Source organism: Enoplosus armatus, chromosome 6, assembly GCF_043641665.1.
Source record: "Enoplosus armatus isolate fEnoArm2 chromosome 6, fEnoArm2.hap1, whole genome shotgun sequence".
In the NCBI taxonomy this organism is placed as follows: domain Eukaryota; kingdom Metazoa; phylum Chordata; class Actinopteri; order Centrarchiformes; family Enoplosidae; genus Enoplosus; species Enoplosus armatus.
Window position 1 is genome coordinate 12,106,728 of NC_092185.1, and position 25,028 is coordinate 12,131,755.

Consider the following 25,028-nt stretch of genomic DNA (forward strand, 5'->3'; position numbering starts at 1 on the left):
CACCAGTTGAGGAGAAACAGTCAATACAGTTCCTTTATTGTATACTGAAAGATCAGAACAAGAGTTGCAAGTAAAGAAGAAAGTTTGACAGAAGAAAATTATAATTAAGTGCAGATTAACATTTAAATCTTCAATTACACCAGATTTGTCCGTGTAATTGTCATGTTTTATTGTTCAAACTGTGTCACGTGATAGATAAAGAAAAAAAGAACATCACTTTAAATAACTCACAATCAGTTTTCACAATTTTATTTATAACACCATACTACTAAGGCAGTTTAGAGAAATCCCGTGAGCACTAAAAATCCTGCACAGAATCTGAAAAGACTGAACTATAACACCAACAATAAGAAAAGATCATTCCCACGCTATTAACTGGATTATAAAACCAAACAGATACAATCAATTTATGATGCAGAAGAGGAGACAAAAACATCACTCCTTTTAGGTACAGTGTAGAGAATAAAATTGTCATTGGTCATTTATGGAGATACGCATCGAGCCAGAGGTCCCCTGAGTTCTTCAGTGACCTGAAAATGACAAGAAAATACACAAAACATCAGTTAATCAAGAGCACATCTTTCAGGCAACAGGTGCATCCCTCTTCTTTGTCTGCAAGGAATTTATAGTTTGTGGAAAAAAACATTTACACAAGTTCAACTGGACACACACTTTTCAACAACCTCAGCGTGTCTGACCCTGGCAGTAAATGAATATACTGCTATTATTATTGGACTTACCTGATAACATCAGTGAGGCCTCGCCACATTGTTTTCACCTTGTAAGGAATCCCATGTTTCTCACACAGTGCGCGGACCTGCGGGGCCACCAGGTGGTAGTTGTGGCGCGGCATCGTGGGAAACAAACTTCAGAGACAAAAGGGAACAAAAGACGTCTGTCAGACACAACAGCATCCAACGTGTCTCAACGACTGTGTTTTAAATTACTGTACAGTGAAGGACATCTGCACTTGTTTCACGCTGTGTGTTTAAAACAGTAAAATCTGCAGCGTCTGACTGGAAGCAAACCGCTCAGTGAAAAGGGTCTTTTGCAGTTCACATTTGCTGTACGTATGCTCTTTTGTAATTGATACTGCAGCCTGAGGCAGGCACTTGTCTTTCTACAAAGGAATAAAAATACAGCACATGTGAACTTCAAAAGACCTTTTACTCTGAGCGCAAACCAATACACAACTAGTCGGACATTAAAGTTCACAAAGAAATGAAAATTCTCATTTACAGTAAATTGACTCACCTCCACAAGCATAAAGAGATGTCAGTTTAATTTCCTTCAAATGCATCTTGTTGTGACAGTGCCCTTCATGAACGCTACTATTTTCACAGAACAATTTTGTTTTGTTTTCATATGAGATTTTCTGTATTTTCTGTAGTTTTTGAGTGTTAGACTCCAAATAAATAATAACTAACAATGTTCATTTGATTGCTCAACACTTAGTCACACATTTCTAATGTAATGAGAAATACTTAAGATTTGAAACCAGGTTTTCAGGGTCTTTAAGTAGCTTCAAGGTTGTTAAAATCATCTTCTTCCATGCGGTCATATTCAGTGTATTCTACAGCAGCTCTTAAATGAATCACTACTGTATGATGTTTACACTGAGTAAAATGTGATGGTGATTGCTGTGTGCTCCAAGAGCTTTCAGAGATGCCTGATGGACCCTTAATGCTTTTTTGTATCTACAGAATGAGTTTCTCTCATTTGATTTTAAAAGCTGACACGACTCTACGGCAGCTTTGTGTCAGTTTGAACGCATGTTGACTTACTGGTGTTCGATTTGAAAGTTGAGGTGTCCGCTGAACCAGTCGTTGAGGAAGGACTGCTCGATGTTACACGTGGCTTGTAACTGACGTAGAGGACGAGACAAAAGAGTGCAGGTGAGTTCACACACATCAGCAGCGCCTGCAGGGTGTAAATAGAGGGTTTCATAATGAACCAGGTACCTGCATGGTCAGCCAGTCATGGTGTTTCTCGTGGTCGATGTCCATCGGCAGGTGATTCATCTGAGTCACCCACACAAACCAGTGGCTCTCCAGAAACCTGTCAATCATAACAATACAACACCAGTCACCGAATAATGTGTCACACATCAAAGTGTTGAAATGTGCTATCACTTTCTAATACGCCCTTCTTTATAAAGTGTTTGAAAGTTGAAACTAATTTAAGTTAATAAATGATTTATAGATCAGTAATAAAACATTTAAATAAAAAACTTTTGGGTTGCCAGATTCAGCAAAATGTCTCCAGCGTAACTTGCTCTGTCTTCTTTTAATCTCGGTTCCAGTGACAATGAATGTGCCTCCTTGTGTTTTAAATTGTTCAGAGTATGTTTAAAACGGGAGGTGTGTGTGTGTGTGTGTGTGTGTAAAGATATTCATGTTAGATTTGGGAGGTGTGTTCACTGCACCTGTTACAATACCAGTGCTTAATTTTTGGTGGGAAAGTGTGAGGTGAAATTGGTGAATAGTTTGGGGAAACATGCTTTAAGAAATGTTTGTACACGATGGAGAAAAACTGTAAATTTAAATGAAGAATTCACATTTAAGAAAATCCTTCATTAAGCATTTAAAAACAACTCTCAACTGATCCATTAATTACAACAGATGAACACTTTATAAAGTATGTCTTATTAGAAACTGTTGCCAAAAACAGGTTTGAGTTCAAATTCCTCCAAGTCGTTTACCTGACGAAGCTGATGAGCGCCACTGAGCCAAACAGGCCGTACAGAGGAGCATAACAGCACAGGTAGCGAAGGTAGTAAGACATAGACCAAGCCAGATCCTTCACAAGACAACAAGGTTAGTGTTTGTTTTTCTTCAGTGCTGTAAGCTGAAACATTATCGGAAGCATTCGCCTGCATGTAAACAGAAGATCTTCACTTTAATTGAACTGTACCACACAGCATCTTACCACCCAGTCGTGGCGGGAAATCATGGTGCGTATTATCTGAATGTGGAAGTAAACTGGAATGAGAAGCGGCGGTCCAACTAAAAGAGAAAAAGACAGCAATTATTCCTGAAAGCTTTTTATAGTTTGGGTCTTTTTAAATGACTCCAAGAAAACATACCAAGAAGGAAGTACTGGTGTTGGTGATGGTAGGGCATGTATTTGATCTTTTTTATGCCATACTGTATCAGAGAGGAACAAAGAGTTAGAAGATTAAACACTAGATCACACATAAATCAGAAATATCAGCTTTGTGTACCTCCACTGGTTGAGTGTTTCCAACTACGAACACGTGCAACATGTTGACATCAGGGTCCTTACTGAAGATGTTGGGTTTAGCGTGGTGCTGGAAATGCCGATGGTTCCACCAGTTTGCAGAGGCTCCCTGAGAAAACAAGTCTTTTAATATCCCTGTAAAATGTTCAGAAAAGAAATATATATACGACAGAGAATGATCACTACCTTTAAATGGCCGATGATAAACTTGTGCAACATGTGATTCCACCTGGACTTCTTGAAGACAGACAGGTGGCCAAAGTCGTGCTGCAGCCATCCGGCCTGCGACTGCAGAAGAAGAGAAACAAGCTTTTTGAGATCTGTTCGCCACAGAATTCGACTTATGGTTCGTTCAGAGATAGCGAGCCACCTGAGCGGTTGCCAGCAGGATGGAGCACAGAAACGTCAGAGTCCAGCTGGTGCCCCAGAGCCAGATGATCAGCCAGGCGAGGGCCTCCAGCAGCAGGATGTGACCCAGGTGGAGGCAGAAGAACAAAGGCCGAGCTCGAAATAGACCGTCGCTCTCCGCCTGCGCACGCAACGTGTGGAAATCCCGTATGATTGCAGCCTGAGAGCAGAGAAGAAGAAACAAGACACATGTGAAGCTCAAAAGATGAACGTTTTTAAAGCATTTGAGGGCGTGCAGCATCAGGGTGTTGGTACAGAAAAGAACAAGAAGGCATTAAGGCAGTGTGAGTTATTTAACAGCTAATGAAACACGAGTGTCCAGAATCTCAGATGAACACTGTGAGACTCATGAATAACAAAACAGATCTGTGAATGCTTCTGACCTCCTCCTTTTCCTCAGGTGTTTCTGTACATGCCGCCACGCTGCCCCACCGACACTAAAGACACTAAAGCTGCCACGTAACTAATGTAAAGGTTTTATGTGAAAGATCTGAGCCGGAGCTCACATTTTTGTTTCGGTCCTGGCTGGGCTCCGTCGCTGCCAGCTCTCCAATCTGCAGCGGCTTCAGAAACTTCTGCACAAACTTTAAATCGGGATGAAAAGCAGTGAATGCCTCCTGGAAAACAGAAATGAGAAATCCCGTCAGTGATCAGAAAAAGAAAAAAGACACAGTTCTACACAAATGTGTCTTTGGATCATTTGACCTCTTTGGGCCTCCAATAGTTATTTAAATGAAACCATCTGAGAAGTTTAGATGGAGAATGTGTCTTTGGTTGAACTGCTAACAACTCAGACATCTGAAACATGACAAGCAGCACCAACTTAACACAGACTTTTTGTAAGAAGCCACTGATTTAGAATTATTATAGAACAATGTGTTGGATTTAAAAAGCTTAGCATACATTTTTTCTGAATCTGTTCAGTAACTAGTAGCTGCGGCTGTCAGATAAATGTAGTGGAGAAAAAAATTATTATTTTCCTCTAAAATGTAGCGGAGTAGAAGTATAAAGTAGCATAAAATGGAAGGTAAAGTACCTCATAATTGTACTTAAATACAGTACTTGAGTAAATCAAAATTCCACCACTGACACTCTTCTTCTTCTTCAAAAGCCACTTACATTTCATTATTCATATAATGTGTAAGATATATAACAATAAAAAAACATATCACCGTGGCATCCTCTCCAGCATAGTGGTTGATGACCCGAAACCCTCCTGGGTGTCTTTTGGCCCACTGTGTGATGTTGTAAACCTTTCGATCGATGACGAGCCACTGGTCATTCCTGTTGCAGTGGCTCTGCACCTCCCCCCAGGTGTAGACACCCCCAGCTCGCCCGCTGTCCGGCTCTCCTGGCTCCGTCAGCTGGCCTCCACCTCCCATCCTCGCTGCTGTCTCTGGCCTGGATCCACCTGCACACTGAAAGATCCAGTCAGCCACAAAGTCAGACACCTGGATGTGAGAACAGTCTGCCTCACACCCTCCTGACAGTCGGCAGACACCGGTTGTGCAGAGGGAGCAGCATTCAGAGGAAGAGGGTTTCTTAACCTGTTGCTCTCTTTACTTTAACCACCCAGCTGATTGTATCACAAGTGGAGAAAGACAAAGAGCGGAGCAACATCTTCACTAATAATTGATGATGAAATCCGACAACCAGGAGGCTGCTGAGGAAGCAGGGCGGATTTTCACATATGGACTTTGCATCATGTGTCTGTATCGACATTAACCATGAATTTGAATACCAAGTGTTCACCCTCACATGGTTAAATTCAGGAGATAATCTATATTTAGCCTGTATGTGCGTTTTAGACTATTCATTTTCATAGCAGCGCATGTATATCAATGAGTCGCCTCACCCTAATGTGCGGTTAATGTGTGAAAATAGGACACAAAACCGCCCTGATGAACCACAAACAGTCAATCGAATAACGTTTAGCGCCTGTGCATCGATTAATTCAACAATAATCGCAGATAGCGGGTGGCAGGCTGTCCAGCCTGCAGGCCCGCTGCATGAAGAAGGAAAATATTTCAGACTTACAGTCTCCAGATTTTGGCTACTCTCCCCGGGTTTCAGACACATTAACAGACCGGCTCACTTTGTGTGCTCCCGTTCCGTTCAGATCCATTTTAAATGGTCAACATCCCAAAATTCAGCCTCTCTTCTTCCCCCAATATGTTCACGGACTCATTCACCCACTCATTCAGTACAAATTCCGAGCCGATCATTCGAGGGTTTCTGGGCCAATCGGCGTACAGTATATCCTGGACCACTGGCTGATGTGCAATAGGCTCAACAAGCAGCCCATCTGAGCGCGCTCAGACGGAAAGAGTCTGCATGCGGGAGCACGTCACTTTTTACACTATCCTCCATTATATACAGGGGTGGAGACCTTTCACTTCAGCAGCAATAATACACTCCATGCCTTCAAAATATACACAAGTATTAGCGTCAACATATACTTAAAAGTACCACAGGTGAAAGTAGTAATTATGCAGAATGGCTTATTTAAGATTCATGTACATGTTATAAACCTACTGGATTAGAATCATGCATTAATGTGTCCATCACTAATGTTGCAGCTGGTGAAGTTGGAGCTAATTTGAACTAGGATCTATTTTACATACTGCTGGGTGGCCTAGTCCTTAACAATGCGTCGTCATTTAGTAGTTGATTTATATTTTGTGTTGATCATCTGAATCTGTAAAGTAACAAGTAACTAATGTTGTCAAATAAATGTGTAGAAGTATCAAAAGGCAGCAAATGGAAATACTCAAGTAAAGTACAAGTACCTCAAAATTGTACTTAAGTAGGCCTACAGTACTAGAGTAAATGCACTTAGTTACATTCCACTGATCATATATCAACATACACTTCAGAATATATCACATTATCATTGTACAGTATTCAAAATGGTTGTAGTTGTATTTATGGCTCTTTATTGCATTGTTGTTTATTACTTACGTCATGGTGATTTATGTGGCTTGGCTGCTGTAACGCAGGAGAGTTGGAGAGTAAGTAAATCCTGTAGATCTATAAGTAAAACCTTTACTTGGTTGTTGGCGTTTGATGAGACTTACTAACTCTACCACGTGTGTGTGATGACTCTGCAGAGTGTTGCAAGACAATACAACTTGAGAATGAGCGGCCATAAGTTGCTAAATGTGCGAATATGACAAAAACATGTGTTAATATATAAAATAATATATCATGTGTCGATATGCATAATGTGTTTTGTGGTCTCCACGTTTTCGACACATCTAACTTGCAAGACAAAGGCAAATATTTTTCCACAATATATGTTACAGTAAAAAACATTTTGGGGGCCAATTTTGACATATTTGGGGGAAAAAAACATTTCTTTAAAAGCTTTATTCAAAAGTGTATTTATTTTATTTTATGTGTGTCCAATGAGTCATCTTTTTAAAATGTTGTTTGATCCAACAGGACAATAGTGACAAAAGTAAACAGTCATATAACTGTACTGAAACCATAAATGTTTTTTCTTTCGTTTTTAAAGCTAAAAATAAGAGGACAGGAAAGTTTAGGCTGATAATATTACTGATATATCTGATTATTAACAACATAATATCCATGAACAGAGGCATATTATATATATCATATCAGAGAGGCATATCATATATATGATATATATAATATGTCTCTGTTCATTATATATATACATTATGAAGCTGTCTGTTGCAGTTCCCTCTTCCACCAGCAGATGGTGCAGATGTGCTCCTTTAGTCAGACATCTTCCTTGTCCTCATTTAACCCCGAGGAAGCAACAGCAGCAGGTATCATTACAGTGTTGTGTTGCATACAGACATGCAACAATGTCGTGTGACCCAAATGTAGTATTCCATTGTTAACGATTTGCTCTTTGGTACGTTATGAAAAATGACAATTCATGTCAACATTTCTTTTATCTTGTTTGTATTCCCATATGTTTCCCGCGCCGGCCGGCTGGATCATGCAGTGCTTCATCTGCATTCAACACATTCACCTCAGCAGTCACATCCATTCACCGCCCGAGGTCTCTGTCTGTCTGTCTGCCTGTCTGCTGCTGCTTACAGTCCATTGTGTCATTTCAGGGTCGTTTCAATGCGATGCAGAAATTTGCAAATCAGCTCTTTTGGTCCTCAGCATATCAGACAGGATTATCCTCAAGCAGCGTGCGGCCTGTCTCCCTGTTTGTCCGCTTCTTCTGCCACAGCTCATCAGGCTGACAGAGGCACTGCACATCTGACCCCAGCAGCTTTTCCAGGCTTTTCTTCAGTATCACCACCAAACAAAGCAGGCTGTCAATCACAAAACCTGCCTGCTATTGTCAAGTATTCAGTAAAGTCAGTGGAGAGCAACAAAGTATATTTTGGACAATTTGGAGGTATTTGTACTTGAGTATTTCCAGTGTGGGAGACTTTCCTCTCTGCTGCATTTCAGACAGAAATATTGTACTTTGTCTTCCACTACATTTATCGAATAGCAGAAACTTTCTGGTTACTTTTTTATGATGCAAATATGATGCATCGCTGTAGATTAAACTGCACTTAAACTTCTGCCAGTACTATACAGTGTCGGAAGAAGTATTCAGGTATTTTGCTCAAGTACAAATGGCAATAATCACAATGCAAAAATACTGCATTACAAGTAAAACGTCCTGCATTCAGAAGCAGTTACTTTACTTATTACTGCATTATTGGATCAAATCATTGAGTAAAAGTATAATATTTCCCTCTGAAATATAGTAGACTTGTAGTACAAAGTACTGAAACATAGAATGGAAATTCCTAAGTAATACAAGTACCTCAGAATTGTACTTTAGAACAGTACTTGAGTAAATATATTTAGTTACATTCAACCCCTTGTAATATACTCTTATGGAGTATGGATTAATGATTAATAATTAATTAAAGTATTTTGACATTGTTGTAAGTAGGAGAGGATGAGAATATTCCTCCACTGGGTAAAGTTAGCTTGTGCTGTAACTGCTGTTGCCCTTTTATTTCAAACTTGCTCTGGGCTCAGCCACATTTTGGTGCTATTTTGAGCTGCAGTGTACGAATATATTGTAGTCGTGTCACATTCATTTCAATCTGAACTGCATTTTAGTAGGTTTTGTTATCTACGTACCTATCTATCTATCTATCTATCTATCTATCTATCTATCTATCTATCTATCTGAGCTGGAGAGGGATTCAATTCTGTAGACGTATAAGTAAAACTTTTATGAGGTTATTGGTGTTTGGTGAGACTTTTACTCCACCACATTTATTTGATGACTCTTTGCAGATCAAGAATTTAACAATCTATAAAATGTCACAATAAAACTATAAAAAATATGGTAAAATACTCCTAATCCTCCTAGTTAATGCATCAATATTTCTTACACCGGTCTGAGGTTGGGCACTGTGAGGGGTGGCAGCAGTTTACAGGTTATTTTTGTGTCTGTTCTGTGTCAAAGCAGAAAGTCACATGAAGTTCAGCTTTTTAAATGGTCTATAAAAACCTGCTGAAGCTGATGTCTGTAGTGTTTGATACAAACCAGCACTGGAGTTACCATCTTTGGGGTGTCCAGGAGACTGTGTGGTGATTACTGGTCTTTTACAGTGTATTATGTAGCAATACAACAATAGAAAAATACTCTGTTACAAGTCCTGCATTCAAAATGTGAAGTGAAAGTAAGTATGTAAAGTAAATGAAGTGGAGCAGTACATTATGTTCCTCTGAAATACAGTGGGGTAGAAGTATAGAGTGGCATAACATGGAAATATTCAAGTTAGTCAAGTTTTAAGTACCTCAAAATTAGTTTAACAAAATCAGATGTACATATGTACTATTTGACTGGTGATGAATTAAAACCTTCTTTTTTAAAATTAGTGCAGACATTACAGATAGAGAAAGGGATATAATACACAGACACAGACAATAGGACAATAGGAATAGACAAAAGAAAAGAGGTTTACATGCATGTACACAATAAATGCAACATTAACAAGGAAAAAGTAATGTTTACATGAGATATATACATATACAGTGCATGCATAAATATATTTGTATATATAATAGACATCTGTATACTACTAATGTTAATAATAATTGAGACATGCAGGACAATTATTCTAATAACTCTTTATGTATGTGTGTATGTAATGAAAAATGTCACGTGTGTGTTGTGTGTGTAGGACTATAACCGCACAAAAAAAAGAATAAACAAATAAATAGAATTTACATAATGTTTACGTGCATTATTTAATATTAATGTTTGACCGTGAAAATGCTGACGTTTCAAATCACGTAAAAACACGCGAGCGACAGGAGATAAAGTTTTTTTTTTCATAGACTACTTTTAATAAACAAGCGCACACACACACACACACACACACACACACACACACTGACCATGTGATGTGAATGCCCCCTGTTCCGGTTACAGAGGGAGGGAGGGAGGCAGCAGTTCAATGTAAACCTTCTCGCTGATGGACAGAAGCGGCCAACATCAGGAGCAGAGTCACTCCCTCAGCCCGCTGCAGTTTCTCAAAATGTGCAATTTTCTTCCTCCAGCGCGGATTGTAACTCCGGGAGACCTCGGCCTCTAATGGGGAGCAGCTGCATTAACTCGTGGACACACTTCCATTAACTGTTTTTTTCTTTGCCGCCGGCCAGGTCACCGATCTGCGCACGCACTGTGGGCTTATCCTGCGACAGCCGGCAGGAAGAGGGACAGTGAAGTGACTATTTAGTGTCCTAAAGTGACACTTTTGTCCTGTTCTGATAGAGAGACCGGATCACGTGGACAGGTGACCTCGAAGCTGCCTGTTATCTGTCTCTTAAAAGCCTCGAGGGAGTTCAAGAGGAGAGGAGAGGGTAAGGACTGTAAGAATCCAATTTCAGCTCAAAATTCAGCTGTACTTTGACCTCAACTACCAGCAGCACTATTACTATTATTATTACTATTACTACTACTATTACTATTACTACTATTACTACTACTATCATTACTATTACTCCACAGCTTGTTAGATATTTTCTGCTGGTGTTTTCTGTTCAAGCCTTAGATGAAGGGACGAAGAGATACCTGACAAACATGGCCGCGAGAGTGTTAATTGGCCCCGACCATGATGCTGTTTGCAGCCGAAACAGCAGCAGCTCCCAGGCTGAGGGTTAACTTGTCACAGACACTACCTCATCAAATGACTCTGTCCTGACTCACATAGGAGTCAGGGGCTGCAGGCCACAGCATGGGCAACTCCTCCAGGAAGGGAGAGGGAGAAGAAGAAGAGGAGGATGGGGGGAAGGATGGTGAGGAGGAGGAAATCACTGAGACGAAGAAAGAAGAGGCGGAGGAGGTGGAGGACGAGCTTCCGCTGGGGGTGGAGGAGTTGTTTGAGAGTGGGGATCCCGTGCTGGACTTGAGCTACCGTAAGTTTAAGCGGCTACCCTCGCGCGTTTGCGGACTGATGCACCTGGAGAAGCTGTATGTTTGTGGGAACAGCCTGCGCACTCTGCCGGACAGCATCGCCCAGCTGCAAGGTCTGCGGATACTCGCCCTCGACTTCAACAAGATGGAGGACGTTCCTCAGGCCGTCTGCCAGCTCACTAACCTCACTCGCCTCTACCTGGGCAGCAACCGGCTGATGAGCCTCCCGCCTGAGCTGAGGAACCTGCAGAGTCTGCGCTGCCTGTGGGTGGAGAGCAACTACTTCCAGAGTTTTCCGCGGGAGCTCTACGACCTGCCTAACCTAAAGTCCCTTCAGATTGGGGACAACCGGCTGAAGACGCTGCCCTCTGACCTCTGGCGTATGGAGGCTTTGAGGGGATTATGGCTCTACGGGAACCGCTTTGAATCCTTCCCCAAAGTCCTGCTGCGCATGGAGAGCTTGGAGATACTTGACCTGGACCGCAACAAGATATCAGAGTTCCCCAGCCTGAAGCGTCTCCGAGCCCTGCGCCTGTTCTCCTACGACCACAACCCAGTGGACAGCCCTCCGAATGTGGGCGAGGAGGTGCTCGTGGTTGGGGAAGGCGCTGCGGAGTTCCTGGAGGCGCGTGAGGCCAGGAACGAGAGACTTCGAAAGGCCGCAGAGCAAGAGGCCGAAGAGTTGGCTCTGCAAGGGGAGGAGCCGGTGATTCACGGCATCCTGAAGAACAGCGGCTCCAACTCGAAACAGGCCACAAACGGAGCTGTGGTGACTTTAGGGGACGCAGACAGTAAAGAGGAAGGAGCAAAGGAGGATGAGGAGGAGAGGGAGCTGCCCGTCACTGAGTACGACGGAGCTGATCTTGAATATGACGAGGAGGGGGTCGAATATGAGACGGAGGAGCTGATATGCGAGGGAGAGGGGTTTGAGTATGACGGAGAGGAGCTGGAGTACGAGAGGGCTCAGATGGACTATGAGTATGAGGAGCTGGAGGACACGGGGAGGCAAGATGAAGGGGCATGAAAAACAATCCCCTCATACATCCGTACTCAGATGATCTGCAGGCAGGTGGAGGTGGAAATCCACAGATTCATTATTTTGAAAGAAGCTGACACAAATTAGCTGTGCTGCTAATTCATTATCTATCGTTAACTGTGAAAATAAATGAGCATCGAGGCATTATGAAGCTATAGACCGACAGCACCTGTGACATCTCAATCAGCTGCAAAATGACCACATCAGAGCAGGACTCAGGTGGAGTGTGTGTGTGTGTGTGTGTGTGTGTGTGTGTGTGTGTGTGTGAGAGAGTGTGTGTGTACGGCTGTTTTACAGTAGGGGTTGTTTTCTGAGTGTACACTGGAGCCTTCCATTATTAAATATTAACTCAGCTGATGAAGCCTGTGTCAATCATTTATGGTACAAATATGTTGTTCATTGGGAACTTGAAAGTACCAGTGACTGTGTATATGACTGACATGCTGTAGTATTTCCACACATCATGGCCAGTGTCTGTTTTATGAGCCTGCCAGCGCACCTTGGCTCGCCTCATTGCTATTTTTATAAAGCGAGAAGCGGGTGCGCGCCATGTAAATGTGTGTATTGGATTTAGATTTACAAAATATTTATGACATGCTAAACACAACCCCCCCCAACCCTTGTCAGTGTTGTGTAAGCAGTCCTGTGGGTGTCAGTGCCAAGAAAGAGAGGGTGACGAGCAGGGTTATTAGAGGGTTGAATAGCTGGGGTGCCTCACCATAAAAGGTAAGTCCATAGGGAGGCAAACATGAAATAGACTCACATGAAATCAAGCAGGAGATTTTTATTCAGATAAAATAAAACCTGAAGCCCCCTGCAGGTCAGAGACTCAGGTCCGTCGTGACCTTTGTATACTCCTTTTCTGTCTGTGACTGCACCTCTTCTACCTCCGTCTCTAACATGAAGCGGGCCCGAACCTTGTTCTCCTCTCATCTCTGCACTCATTATTCATGTGGGGCTCGTATGTAATCCAATCCTCTTTCCCTCTGCGTATCTTCTCCTCACATCTCATTGAAAGAGTGAAATATTTATCCCAATGCTGAAATATTTATGCTCGTACTCGTTTTGGCTGTGTGTCTCGACTCATTCTGTCTGTGCTTTGATGGAAACAGTTGCAGAAAAGACTCAAAACTGATTTTGAGTTTCTGTTGAGCTGCAACTAATGATAACATACAGTGACCATGCTAACATGCTGATGTTTAGCGGATGTAATGTTCACCATCTTAGTTTAGCTTGTTAGCATGCTATCATTTACTAATTAGCACCAAACATAAAATACAGCTGAGACTGATGGAAGTGTCAGCAGTTTAGCAAGTATTTGGTCATAAACCAAAGTATCGGACAAAATTAAATGTTGACCTGATGGTGGCGCTAGAGGAAATGTTAAAGGGCACCAAAATTATTACACTTCCTCTTGAAGGGGGCATGAATGTCTGCACCAAATTTCATAACGATCCATCCTATAGGTGTTAAGATATTTCACCAAATGGTGGCACTAGAGGAAAAGTCAGCGGATCATTAAAGTCAGTAGGATTTATCCTCTGGGGATCATGAATCCATCCAACAGTTGTTGCGATATTTCAGTCTGGACCAAAGTGGTGGGCCGACCAACAGACCAACAATGTCATCCCTAGAGTCACTATCATGGCTACAATTTCCATAGTATATTATTAAGTATATTATTTCACTGTTCACCTCAGGAAGCTGTATAGGCAGCTAATTAAACATGATCTACTCTCTAAACTGAGCTGACACCAACAATTCTTTGCTGAAGCTCGGTGTGGTTTTACATATCTCTTGTTTTGACAAAGTAATCTTGAGTTTATTTGACTTGATCATGTAAAACCACTGCAGTCGGCCTACAGTCGGTGTACAGTATAGAGCTACAGTATCAGACACATACCGGGACGCTTTTGGAAACTCAGTCCTCCTCCTGTCCGTGCTCTGCTGCTCGCTCCACAGCTGTGGGTGGCAAAACAGTTTGACACACCGCAGACGTCGATGGGAATCGGTGCCACACTCAGTCTGAGTGTAATTATTTTGCTCATTAGTTTACACTCCTCTCATTCTCTGTAGGTCAGTGACGGCGAGGCAGTCAAAGACAATGCATCGCCTCCTTCACTCCCTCTTTGGCTTTCACACGACTCACTTCACACAACCGTCTGACTGGCAGCTTTTCAACTCACACAAAAAGGACTTCACAAAGAGATGAAAACGATCTGCTTTTTGACAGGACTATTGTGAAACAACACAGACGAGGGAGTGATTAAGGTTTTCAGGATTTCACTGTAAGGAAATGTAATACTGTAACAGTTCTGACTCACACATCCAGAGTTTTTATCTCTGCACAAATGACCCAGAGTCATGTGTTAACAAGAAACCCCATATTTTATTTTTGTGACGAGTAGTCATGCAGGTTCCATCACATGTGCGAAGGTCTAGCCTCTAAAGATGAACCTGTGAAATGAAAATGAGTCATGTGAGTCAAAGGAAGCGTATACATGATGGGGCTTCATGTGTGGAGCTTGTTTGTGTACCTGTCCATGTCTCGACGACTGTAGCCGTTGTCCCTTTTTGCACCGATGATTCCTGCAGTGTGGCCAGATTTCGTCTTTTCATAATCAGCCTGATGACAGAACCTGGAAAATATTTATTTTTTAACTCGATATTTGTTGACTAAACAGGTGCTTGTATAATATCCTGTAATTTTTCATCCCAGCCAGTTAATATTATCTGAAGGTATTCAACTCACTTACGTGCTCTTGTTATGTGTAGTGAAGTGTGAACTATCAAAAGGTGTATTAGGGAAAGCCTGGTTGGTTGGAGCATTGAGAAGAAATCCTGTGGGCTCCTGGAAAACACAACAGACTGAAAACAATACTCAGCAGATAACAGCTCCAAACACAGAGGTAATATTTATTATAAGAAAAAAAGATAAGATAAAAATATATAACCTTTTTTCCAAAGGTCTTCTCAGTTGGTGCATTTCTTTTAGTCTGGCGTGATGGCAGAAGGGAGGTCTAGAAGAGCAGAGGGAAGGATGTTCAAGTTATATCATTAAGATGGACTACAGCTGGCTGAGAGCGGGTCAGTACTTACTGGGCAGGCCAGGGGAGCGACAGCACCTCGAGTAAATCCTGTTTCTCGAGCAGGATGGCTGCACAGGCTCGATCTCGCCTCGGTGCCCTCGAACACAAGCGCAGAGAGACATTTGTTAAACCTTACGGATGATAGAAAATAACATTGCATCCTTTCAAAAGAGAGGGTCAGAGTGGGAGAAGTTCTGTGGGTCAACCTGTAGAAATGACGGCTGCATGAAGTCACTCTTCATCACTGAGGTGTGAGTCTGGTGAGGTTCAACCTGAATCAGACAAAGAAGAAAAAGGGGCAAAGACAGACCACACATAAGAAATAACTGGTGGACCTGCTGTGTGATTACAGATGTAAACACAGACAAGGGATAGTATATGATATATTTTACAAGAATGACTATTTACAATACTTACCATGCAGCCTTTTCTCTCCTGAAATGTGTTTAGTTGAAGGTTTGTTCCCTCAGTGAAACCACTTTCTCCTTTTGGACCCACAGTCACACGGTTCAGGGGAACTGCAAAGGTGTAAATGCACCATTTACAAACCCCAACAGTCTTCTTTCTCTTAATCATGACAACTACAGCAGCCTGTGACATATTTTCACAAAACTGTGATGTCTTTTGAAACTTTTAGCCCCGGCAGGTGGAGGCTTTATTTTACCTGGTGGTGTGAGACGATGTGGCACAAACAATCTGTGGTATTCTGTCTGAAGAGACATATTGACGAAGACAGATAATGAGAAACGCCCTACTCAGTATTTATCTTCATGTGACAAGCGTTGTTATGTTTATGTGCTGTTACCGTCTCCTCCGCAGCCACTGTTTTCTGATGACTCCTCAGCTGATGGAAGCCGCTCTCTCCGGGTTTGTTAACAACGTTTGGCAAAGACCCCGAACAATCAGACCGAATGTGAGGCTGGTAGTGTCGTTTAGTTTGAGACACGAAGCTGTCAGATAACAGGAGTCTGTAGACGAAAACAGCACACCTGTGTTAGAGGCTTTTTGAGAGATGAGAGGAAGAGCCACTTCATTTATCACAGCCAGGATAGTCACAGTCAATCGAATCAGTTCAGGAAGTTGGTTTATAAAACTGCAAATACAGAAGAACCTATTCCATCAAACGTATCAAATCTTACGACTGAGAGACTTAAAGTGTTCACCCAAATGACATTGGGTATGTGCTTTCTTGTCTCTAGTGGTATCTAGCCATGCAGATAGCTTCAGTTTTATTTGCCTAGTTCATGAGAAGAGATCCAACCAGCCAAATCAGATGACACCTGTGAGGATTGATTTCTGCCTCCATCCCAATACAACAGAGGTGAATAATGTTTGTTGTTTGTGGTGCCCATTGCATTGAACAACAGTAGCTTTATGATAGGGACTATTTCTTTGGTAGAAAGTAGTTCCAATGGAAAGTATCAAGTATTCACAGTCAAATCAGTACCCGATTTACAGGGACATTGTTTCTGGAAAACGCATTGGTGTTGAATCTTTTTCTATAAAACGAGCACCACAAATGAAGCTCTATTCACAGGATGTACACCTGAGAAGCCCTGCACACCCAGAGTAAATTCACACAGGAGATTTTAATCATTTTGACTGATTAGACCTCTTCTCAGGACTGTGTTAGCATGTACAGATGGTGCTTGATTGACATTTCAGTGTACTCTCCTGTTAGCTTTGTTGCACTGGACAAATATCACCTCCGTCACAGGCCTTTTTTTTCACAGTAGACGTTTTGACATGTCCAAGTAGGAAAAGCATGCACAATGCCAGGACCCTGAAGCTGAAGCAGCTAAATCTATTTATTACTCTTGTGCTTCTTCCTACTGTGACATGTCAAAATGTCCTCTGTGGAAAAAGTGACCTCACTTAATATCCCCACAAGAAATGTATTGACACAGGTGTTTTCACTTATGTTGTCTGATTAGACCTCCTCTCACGACTGTGGTTGATTGACAGCTGGGACAATTTACACTTTCATTTAGCTTATTTTGCTTGCTTAGTGTGGTAGCTCCACCCAACTTCCACCTGACTACAGCTCTAATCAGCCAGGCTAATTGAAAACACCTGTGTCGGGCCTTTAAGGCAGACGAGAAATCCATTGGTAAGCATCTAATTTAAATCTTTATGGTGAAAGCCTGTAGAGCACGAGTCTCCACCTTCTCTGACACTTACCCAAGCTGAGGGTTGTCAATGTGGTCCAAACTGGGCCTGTAATATATGGCTGGTCTCTGGTTTGATGTGAAGCCTGTCCCACTGGGATGTCCGAGGTAAGAAGTGAAGTTCAACCTGTCTGGGTCTAACAGTCCTACAAATATTGGCCATCAGAATCGAATCAGTATGATGAAAATTATTTCTGTTTAATGCGGAGACTTTCTGACTACATACTTAAAATAAACCTTCATCATGCACTCTCTCACCATAAGACGCTCTATAAGAAGTATTGTAGAGTTTAACTCTGCTGCCTGTTGCTCCAACAGTCGGCATGGCTATCCTTCCCTGCTCAGCCATCTGTGTCTGCTGTAATGGAAACCGTCACAGACAACAGTGATGGATAGCAAAAATCCTCTGGGCATGTGCGCAGCGCTGTAACCACAAATAAAAGCAGCAAACAAGGTGTGACTCCTTTGTTTTTAGGTTTGATAGTATCCAACAGAGAGCTCTCTGAAAAAGTGATTACAGAGTCTGTAGCAAATAATGCAATAAGTGCTCCCTTTATCAAATGCTGTTTGAGGAGAAAAGTTCTGAGTAACAGCAGCGCTGCAGTGAAGTTACAGGTATGTTTGTTTACACCAGATATAAATATGTTACCCCAGAAAAGAAGCCACAGCAGAAGAAAAGCTTCACTTACTCCCCAGACGCACCTGCAACTCCAGGTTGTTTGCTCACCTCTCTTGTGTGGTGGTTTTGTGGGTAAACAGGTGTCTGTTGCTAGGAGATTCAGCACAAGGGCAGCAACATTAACGCCTGTTATGCAAGTTATTTGATCGTTACAAAATAAGATCCTCTGCATTATTTAACGTTGTAAGATTTCCATTTTGTTGACTGCAATTTTCAGCAACATTCAGCTGTTTTTCTGCATTTTATAATATCACCAAACACTGTGTTGTTGGATACAATAGTGGTCTGGAGACCCAATCAGATGAGCTCAAATATTCCAAATGTATTTTTACTTTCATTTATTTTAAACTAATATTATTTACATACATAAATATACATTAAAGTGGATATTGTTGCAATACAAGACATAATGATCCTGGGATGTTTCAGCCAAGCTACTCCACAATTATTACACCTACCCCCTGGTAACTGCTGAAGTACCCCCTGTGGTACATATAGTCATGTACTTGCTGTTTGGGAATCACTAGACTGCCCATTATTTGACCACCTGCACCTTGTCCTATAATATATAATATATTATTATTATTATTATTATTATTATTATTACAAGAAGAACTAACAAAATAAGGAGTAGTAACACTGTACTATATTGCATTATATTACAACTATTATTATTACAATCTATATTAGACTATATCACAGTATTCTTTTGACTTTCTATTACATGTACATTATATATTATTGTATTAGTATTATTGTAGTACCACCTACACATTTCTCATTTATAAGCAGCACATACATGTATAATTACTGATAACACTCTTAAATGTAGAAATAAGTAAATATAAGGACATTTTAAAGTGTAAATTCATGTACAGCATTTTAATTTCATATTATTGTAACTGTGTTATATTATATTGTAATTCATGATCTGTTAATATACCAGAATCCAGTTATGAATTCTTCACAGGAGGACTTAAAGTTGTTGACAACTACATCATTAAACAAGGAAAGGATCTTATATCTGCTTACAACTACTTTATAGTGTGTTATATCATTTATTAAATGTTTATATAATGCTTATAAATGCTAAACAGGATAATGTGTTTATGGTGTAGTGGATGTATATTACACACAGTATATTGTATATATATCATATCATGTATATGTATGTGTATTACATTTGTAGTTTAATGTATTTATCATTCATATTTATACTGTGTACAGTAAACACACCATGGTTCCCTGATCAGTACTCTACTGTCACTGTCAGTGTACTACCTTAATAAGAATTATTACTGCTCATATATATTTGCACATTTCATTATGTAGTCTATATAATACATGCGGAATAATCCCTTATCTGTTATCTGGGTGTCATATGCTGCACTGATTATAATTACTTTTGAGACTTGATTCTGGCATTTAAAAATACATTTGACTTGAGTCTTGTGCAGTTACGTGTGAATCTCCTTGCCTGGATATAATTAGTCTTTCATTAAATATTTGAGCTGCACAGCTCTCATACTAAACATCCCCTCCCAGACTGGACAGTTTCTCCATGTGTCCACTGGATGGCAGTGTGATGCCACAGTGGCTCTAACTTCAGCCTGGCTCAGGAAAAGATGTAAGGTTATGTAAAAATGATGGATGGCTTGAAATTTGCATGACATCTTGATAAAAATGTCCATCCCAGACAGGGAGTTATCATCCACCGCTGTTAGCAGGGAGAAAATGTCCGTACACCATCTATACATCTGTACAAATACATCTACATGAGCATCTCAATTTAATCTGGAGGATATTCACCTCCTGGTGTATTTAGGACATCAGGAAAAACAGTCTATCTAATATTCTTACTAATTAACTCACCAACAGGAGGATTTTTGCATTACATTAAAAGAGTAAAACAGTGTGATTTCTATCCAGTGGATCTTACACAACCCCTGCTTCATATCAGAGATCCCACAAGCTCTTCAAACACACAGCACGTACCCTTCAAAGACAGTGTGGTTGTCTTCACTGTTTTATTATTAGGTGAGGCTCTGAATTCCAGTATAAAATCTAACTGGGGTTTTTCCATGACAACCTGCTCACCCTGTGGATCACTAAACCTGACAATGCATAATAGTCACATCGTTTCCACACACTTCCTGTAATTCTCGCTTCCTATCCCTTCTCCTTTCATCTCATTTCCTTGGACTCACACTGCATCTTCACCTCTGTCACATCACTTCTTGCTTCCTTTCTTTCCTCCATCTGTCCAATGCTGGCAGTCGGCGGAGCCTATCTTTACCAAGCTGTTGCTTGTGTTGCCGTTCCACATTCTTTCTTGCTTGACATGCTGTCGTGCCAAGCCTGGAACTGTTCATTATCTTCTCCAAAAAATAACTACAGGGAAACGCCTGCATCATTGAAAGTGACAGTCTCATTTCCTGCTTCTTTTCTCTTAAACACAATGTGCACATTATTGGCATTTCTAATTATAAATTCACAGGGATCCATACAGCAGGAATAGACCATGCGCCTATTTCTATTCCAGTCAAAGATTACACCAGATGATTTCACTTATTAGAACAACTTCAGCCGGAGAGTCAGAGAGGAGGAACTGATCAGCAGAAGCACCTGCTGTACTCTGTTTGAAATGAAAACCTGCAGACTCTCAGCCCTCCGTGTGATTGTTCATCTCTGCAATACTGCAGTCTGTGTTTGCTCTGCATCTGCATAATTCACACATGACATGAGTGAGCTGTAGCCAGGCTCAGTTTTAGGTGACATTCTTGAGATCAAATTCACAATAATGCTGTGAAAGAAATAATTTAAAAAAAACAGTCCACCTGCTGCAACAGTTTGCACTTGAGATAACACTTACAACGCAGAGGGAGCTTAAAAGATGGGGAGAAAAAAAAAAGGTGGGTGCAGTGGTTCTAAAAATAGATGGAGGTGATGCAAGCAAGGGTCTCCCGTCGAGCTGATGCACTTGGCTTGCCTGCAGCCGTCTGTTGTAGTTCAGGGAGGGATGCAACCTCGGCCCCTGTCTGCAGGAGCTCGGCTGGCTCAGGGCTCGTCTGTGTTTCCTGCCCAACTCTGCTGCTTTGGGTTTCTCTGTCGGCTCAATAGCATGATTCTATGTCTGCCATAGAATAGCATGGAATTAATATTTAGAGAGACATAAAGAGACAGCTCAGGCGCTGAGACCCTTCTTTGTGTGTCAGGTCTCAGAGGTGCTCTCTCTGCTTCACCGCCTCACTGTTCTGGGTTTTATCTTCCTTCCTGCTTCCTTTTTGACTTCTGTACTTAATAGGCAAATCTGGCACGGGCGGTTTTGGAGTAAATTGCATTGTCATCTTTTTCCATTTTGAGTTTCAGTCGGCTTCAGTGCGTATAATGCTAAGGAGGCAGGCTGTGATGAGCAGAGGTGGATTCAGGCATAAAATAAGACTTTTATAGACAAAATGGGTACATTTCCTGACATGTGCGAGACAGGCTTCAGTGTTACAGATTCAATTAAAGAAAAACAATCTATTTCACTATCATGTTGGTGATGCAAGAAATGCCTTCGTATGCAAATACTGTCTGTAATGTCTGATGGATTGAACGTGAACCACAGACACAGCTGTTGATCTGAAGTGCAAAGTGTCTCAAGTGAACAATGCGGGAGCTAGTTAATGAGAAAATATGCCGTCATCCTTGAAACTGGGATGAAAGATTCCTTCAGAGTGAAGCATGTAGCCGTGCGTTTCATTTACCTTCATGCTGACTAATGTGTTGCTCAGAGCAGAGATGCACTATACATTTTTAATTGCTCTCAAAGGCAAATACAACCTTAGCAAATTGCCGCTTCTATCAGCAAATGGTGGAACATGTTAAATTGGAATGATGTCATTACAGTTTCTAATTATTTAGATTGCAGTTTAATTACACTCTATGTGTCTGAGAAACACCACACGGCCGCAAGTGTGAGGACAACCCTGTTAACATTTTGAGGTGGGGGTGTTTTTCCCATTCTTTTGGGCAAGGGGCCTTATGTCCAATTAATGGAAATGTTTATGTTAGAGTGTACAATGAGGTTTTAGATAAAACATCCAACTTTGTGGCAACAGTTTGGGGAGGACTCTTTCCTGTTTAAACATGACAATGCTCCCGTGCACAAAGGAATGGTTTACCAGTTTGGTTTGGAAGAGCTCCACTTGCCTGCACAGAGTCTATTATCAATTAATTTGCTGACTATTGTCAATTAAATGATGTATTGTTTGGTCAATAAAATGTCAGAGAATTGTGAAAAATCACAATTTCCAAAGTCCAATTTGACCTATTCAAATGTCTTTTTTGTTCGACCAACAGTTTAAAACTCAAAGATGTTCCTTTTACTCTCATAGAGGACTAAGAAAATTTTACTGGGCTGTACTGATTTTCACCACAACAATGCTGATGTTTATCATGTTAGTATGCTAACACTTGCTAATTAGGACTAAAGTTCAATCTAAGCTGATGGGAATATCATTAGTTTTGCAGCAAAGTTATTTGAATTCATCTTCTAGGGACCCTAAACTCATACATTTCACTATGATTGTACCCTGTATGATTATATGTGACAAATACACTCAAACTTGAATATCTGGAGCAAACTGCATGGTAACCCATCCAATAGTAGTTCACTCAAAACCACAACTGTCAACCTCATGGTAGCGCTAGAGGAAAAGTCATGGCATCACCAAAGTCAGGATGATTCATCCTCTGGGGAACATGAATATCTGTACAAAATCATGGCAATCCATCCAGTACCTGCTGAGATATTTCAGTCTGAACCAAGGAGGTGCCATCACTAGAGCCACGCCACTAACAAGCCCATAGTTTTAGAATGAGATGTTGAACAACCTCATACAGGTGTAATGTTTGGTTGCCCACATACTTTTGGCCATGTAGTGCATCTCCAGTATTAATGTCTATCACTCTTCAAATAACGTTAAAATAAATAAATAAAACACAGAAGGAAAGACCATTGAATCACTGGACACAGGTGTAGTAAAAATTACTCTTTAATATGGAACAAAATCAGAGCTCAGCTCCATGGCTCCGTCCACCCAACACACTCTAACACTGATGGGTGGAGGAGAACGAGAAAATCAACCAGTAAGATCACAGTCCGCTCGGCCAAAAAACAGGAGAGGCTAAAAAAAACATGGAACGCAAAACCAATGTGCTACTGGGTTTGACCTCGAGACGCCCTCGCTCCATTCCCTCCTGACCCAGGATGTGACCACAGGGACAGGCCTCTCCGTCGCCTCCCAGGGCTCTCCCACCTCCTCACCTACCTCACCGTTCTCAAGTGCCCCCTGGAGGTCAGCGGCTCCTCAAACCAGTCGGTGACCCACTGACCTCTCAGAGCCAGGTGAGGCCGGCGTGAAGGCGGGTTTGGAGGAGCAGAGAGGCGTGTAGTGACGGCCTTTATGCTGAGTGTGCTGTCGGTTTGCGATTCTCATTGGGACGTGAACACAGACAAGTCGTCTTGGTTATTATCATGGCTCCAGTGGAAATGTCTGTGGTTCAGTCCTTCTGCTGTTTTACTGCCAGGAATCTAATCGAATCTTAAAAATGTTGCTCACTTGAGGTTCAGATGGAATGTTTTGAAGTTTTTTTGAGGAAATGAGACGAAGCAGGAGGGAGAGGACGTCTGCGGAGGCCCCCCCCAGTAAGAACCCGTTACTATCCTAATACAGGGACATCAACAGAAGTACTACACAGATATGTACAGAGCAACCAAGCAACACATCGGAATATTGAGTAATAAATCTGGTGTGGGAAAGGGAAGGTAATAATAGTCCGGTACAAATGCACATATCCCACCACTTTTTTTGTGTAGTATGGTCCAATCTTTAAGGCTATTCTCTTGCTCTTGCTACAAACAGGGCCGCAGTGAAGCGACCATAACATAGATTTCAGTCACAGGTCTGTGCTTGACTTCTGAATATGGCTGCTTTGTGTTTCTGCATGCTGAGCTAGCAGCTGCCCTTCTCTTCAAGAGACTGTATAGAGAGGAGGCTAAAAGCACAACACTGTGAAGAGAAATAAAAAATGAAGGTATGACCAGGGGTGAGGATGCATCTTAGCTCTTTTTTTGTGCTAAATCATTCTCTGGTCCACAGAGCTCTGTAGGAAAAACAAGGTGCTCTACAGTAATGTGGAGGGTGACGGATGAGAGCTGCTAATGGACAAAGAATTGCAGATAGATGAGGAAGCATGGATTACTGGGAAATTAGACTCTGGTGGTGTATGCATTACCAGCTGAATGGGAGAGTAAATGAACAATCGAGCAGAGGAAGTGGAAATCTATACTTGGTGGAGGATTAAAATGAAGCGTTGTAATGAAGAAGCAGAGTGGACACGAGGAAACACAGAGAGAGAGAGAGAGAGAGAGAGAGAGAGAGAGAGAGAGGGCATCTGCCAGCTTCAGCGAACACAGTCATCCTGCACCTTAACACACACTGCGTCACATGACAAACTACATCAGAGAGGAGGGAAGAGGAGGGAGGAGGGAGGCACTGCACAGAGAGCACTAGCACTACCATGGACGGACACACACCTAACACACACACACACACACACACACACACACACACACACACACACACACACACTACTGCACAGGGTCCCAGTCTGCGTTCCACTGCACTCTCCTGGCTGCCTGAACCTCGCTGTGTCTTGTCAAGAAAAAAAAAAGAAAAAAAACCCAAAAACAACAAAACAAACCGATTAACAAACAAACGGACGAAAAGAAGAACAACACACACTTTGGATCCCACTGGCAATAATAAAAAAATAAACCAGAAACGAAACCTAGAATATAAAAAGAGCCAGTGGCACCAGGTTTTACAGAAAGCATTTTCTCAATGACTGGCTTTTGAACAGCTCTACTCTTTTTCTTTTAGTCTACCAAGTATATACTATTAACCTTACCAGGCAGCTAAAATCTATACAGTACTGTCATTTT

The 25,028-nt window shown here is 41.6% G+C and overlaps 3 protein-coding genes across 3 annotated transcripts; 1 reads left to right on the forward strand and 2 right to left on the reverse strand.

Annotated features, from left to right (window-relative positions):
- Positions 1–478: 478 nt before the first annotated feature.
- fads2 (fatty acid desaturase 2) lies at positions 479–5,030 on the reverse strand. The gene is made up of 12 exons (XM_070907157.1): positions 4,821–5,030; positions 4,155–4,265; positions 3,611–3,808; positions 3,427–3,528; positions 3,224–3,349; positions 3,086–3,146; positions 2,929–3,005; positions 2,702–2,799; positions 1,962–2,058; positions 1,785–1,864; positions 741–866; positions 479–530 (listed from the first exon to the last, which is right to left on the reverse strand). Exons 1-12 carry the CDS (start codon positions 5,028–5,030, stop codon positions 479–481), a joined length of 1,338 nt encoding a protein of 445 aa, XP_070763258.1.
- Positions 5,031–10,886: 5,856 nt separating this feature from the next.
- LOC139287125 (leucine-rich repeat-containing protein 10B) lies at positions 10,887–12,089 on the forward strand. Its single transcript, XM_070908111.1, has one exon. The coding sequence runs from the start codon at positions 10,887–10,889 to the stop codon at positions 12,087–12,089; it is 1,203 nt and encodes a 400-aa protein (XP_070764212.1).
- A 2,450-nt stretch (positions 12,090–14,539) lies between these two features.
- Positions 14,540–17,683, reverse strand: saxo4 (stabilizer of axonemal microtubules 4). The gene is made up of 11 exons (XM_070908187.1): positions 17,617–17,683; positions 17,372–17,489; positions 15,996–16,158; positions 15,855–15,900; positions 15,608–15,708; positions 15,397–15,462; positions 15,201–15,287; positions 15,056–15,121; positions 14,858–14,952; positions 14,639–14,740; positions 14,540–14,558 (listed from the first exon to the last, which is right to left on the reverse strand). Exons 1-11 carry the CDS (start codon positions 17,681–17,683, stop codon positions 14,540–14,542), a joined length of 930 nt encoding a protein of 309 aa, XP_070764288.1.
- Between the last annotated feature and the right edge of the window lie 7,345 nt (positions 17,684–25,028).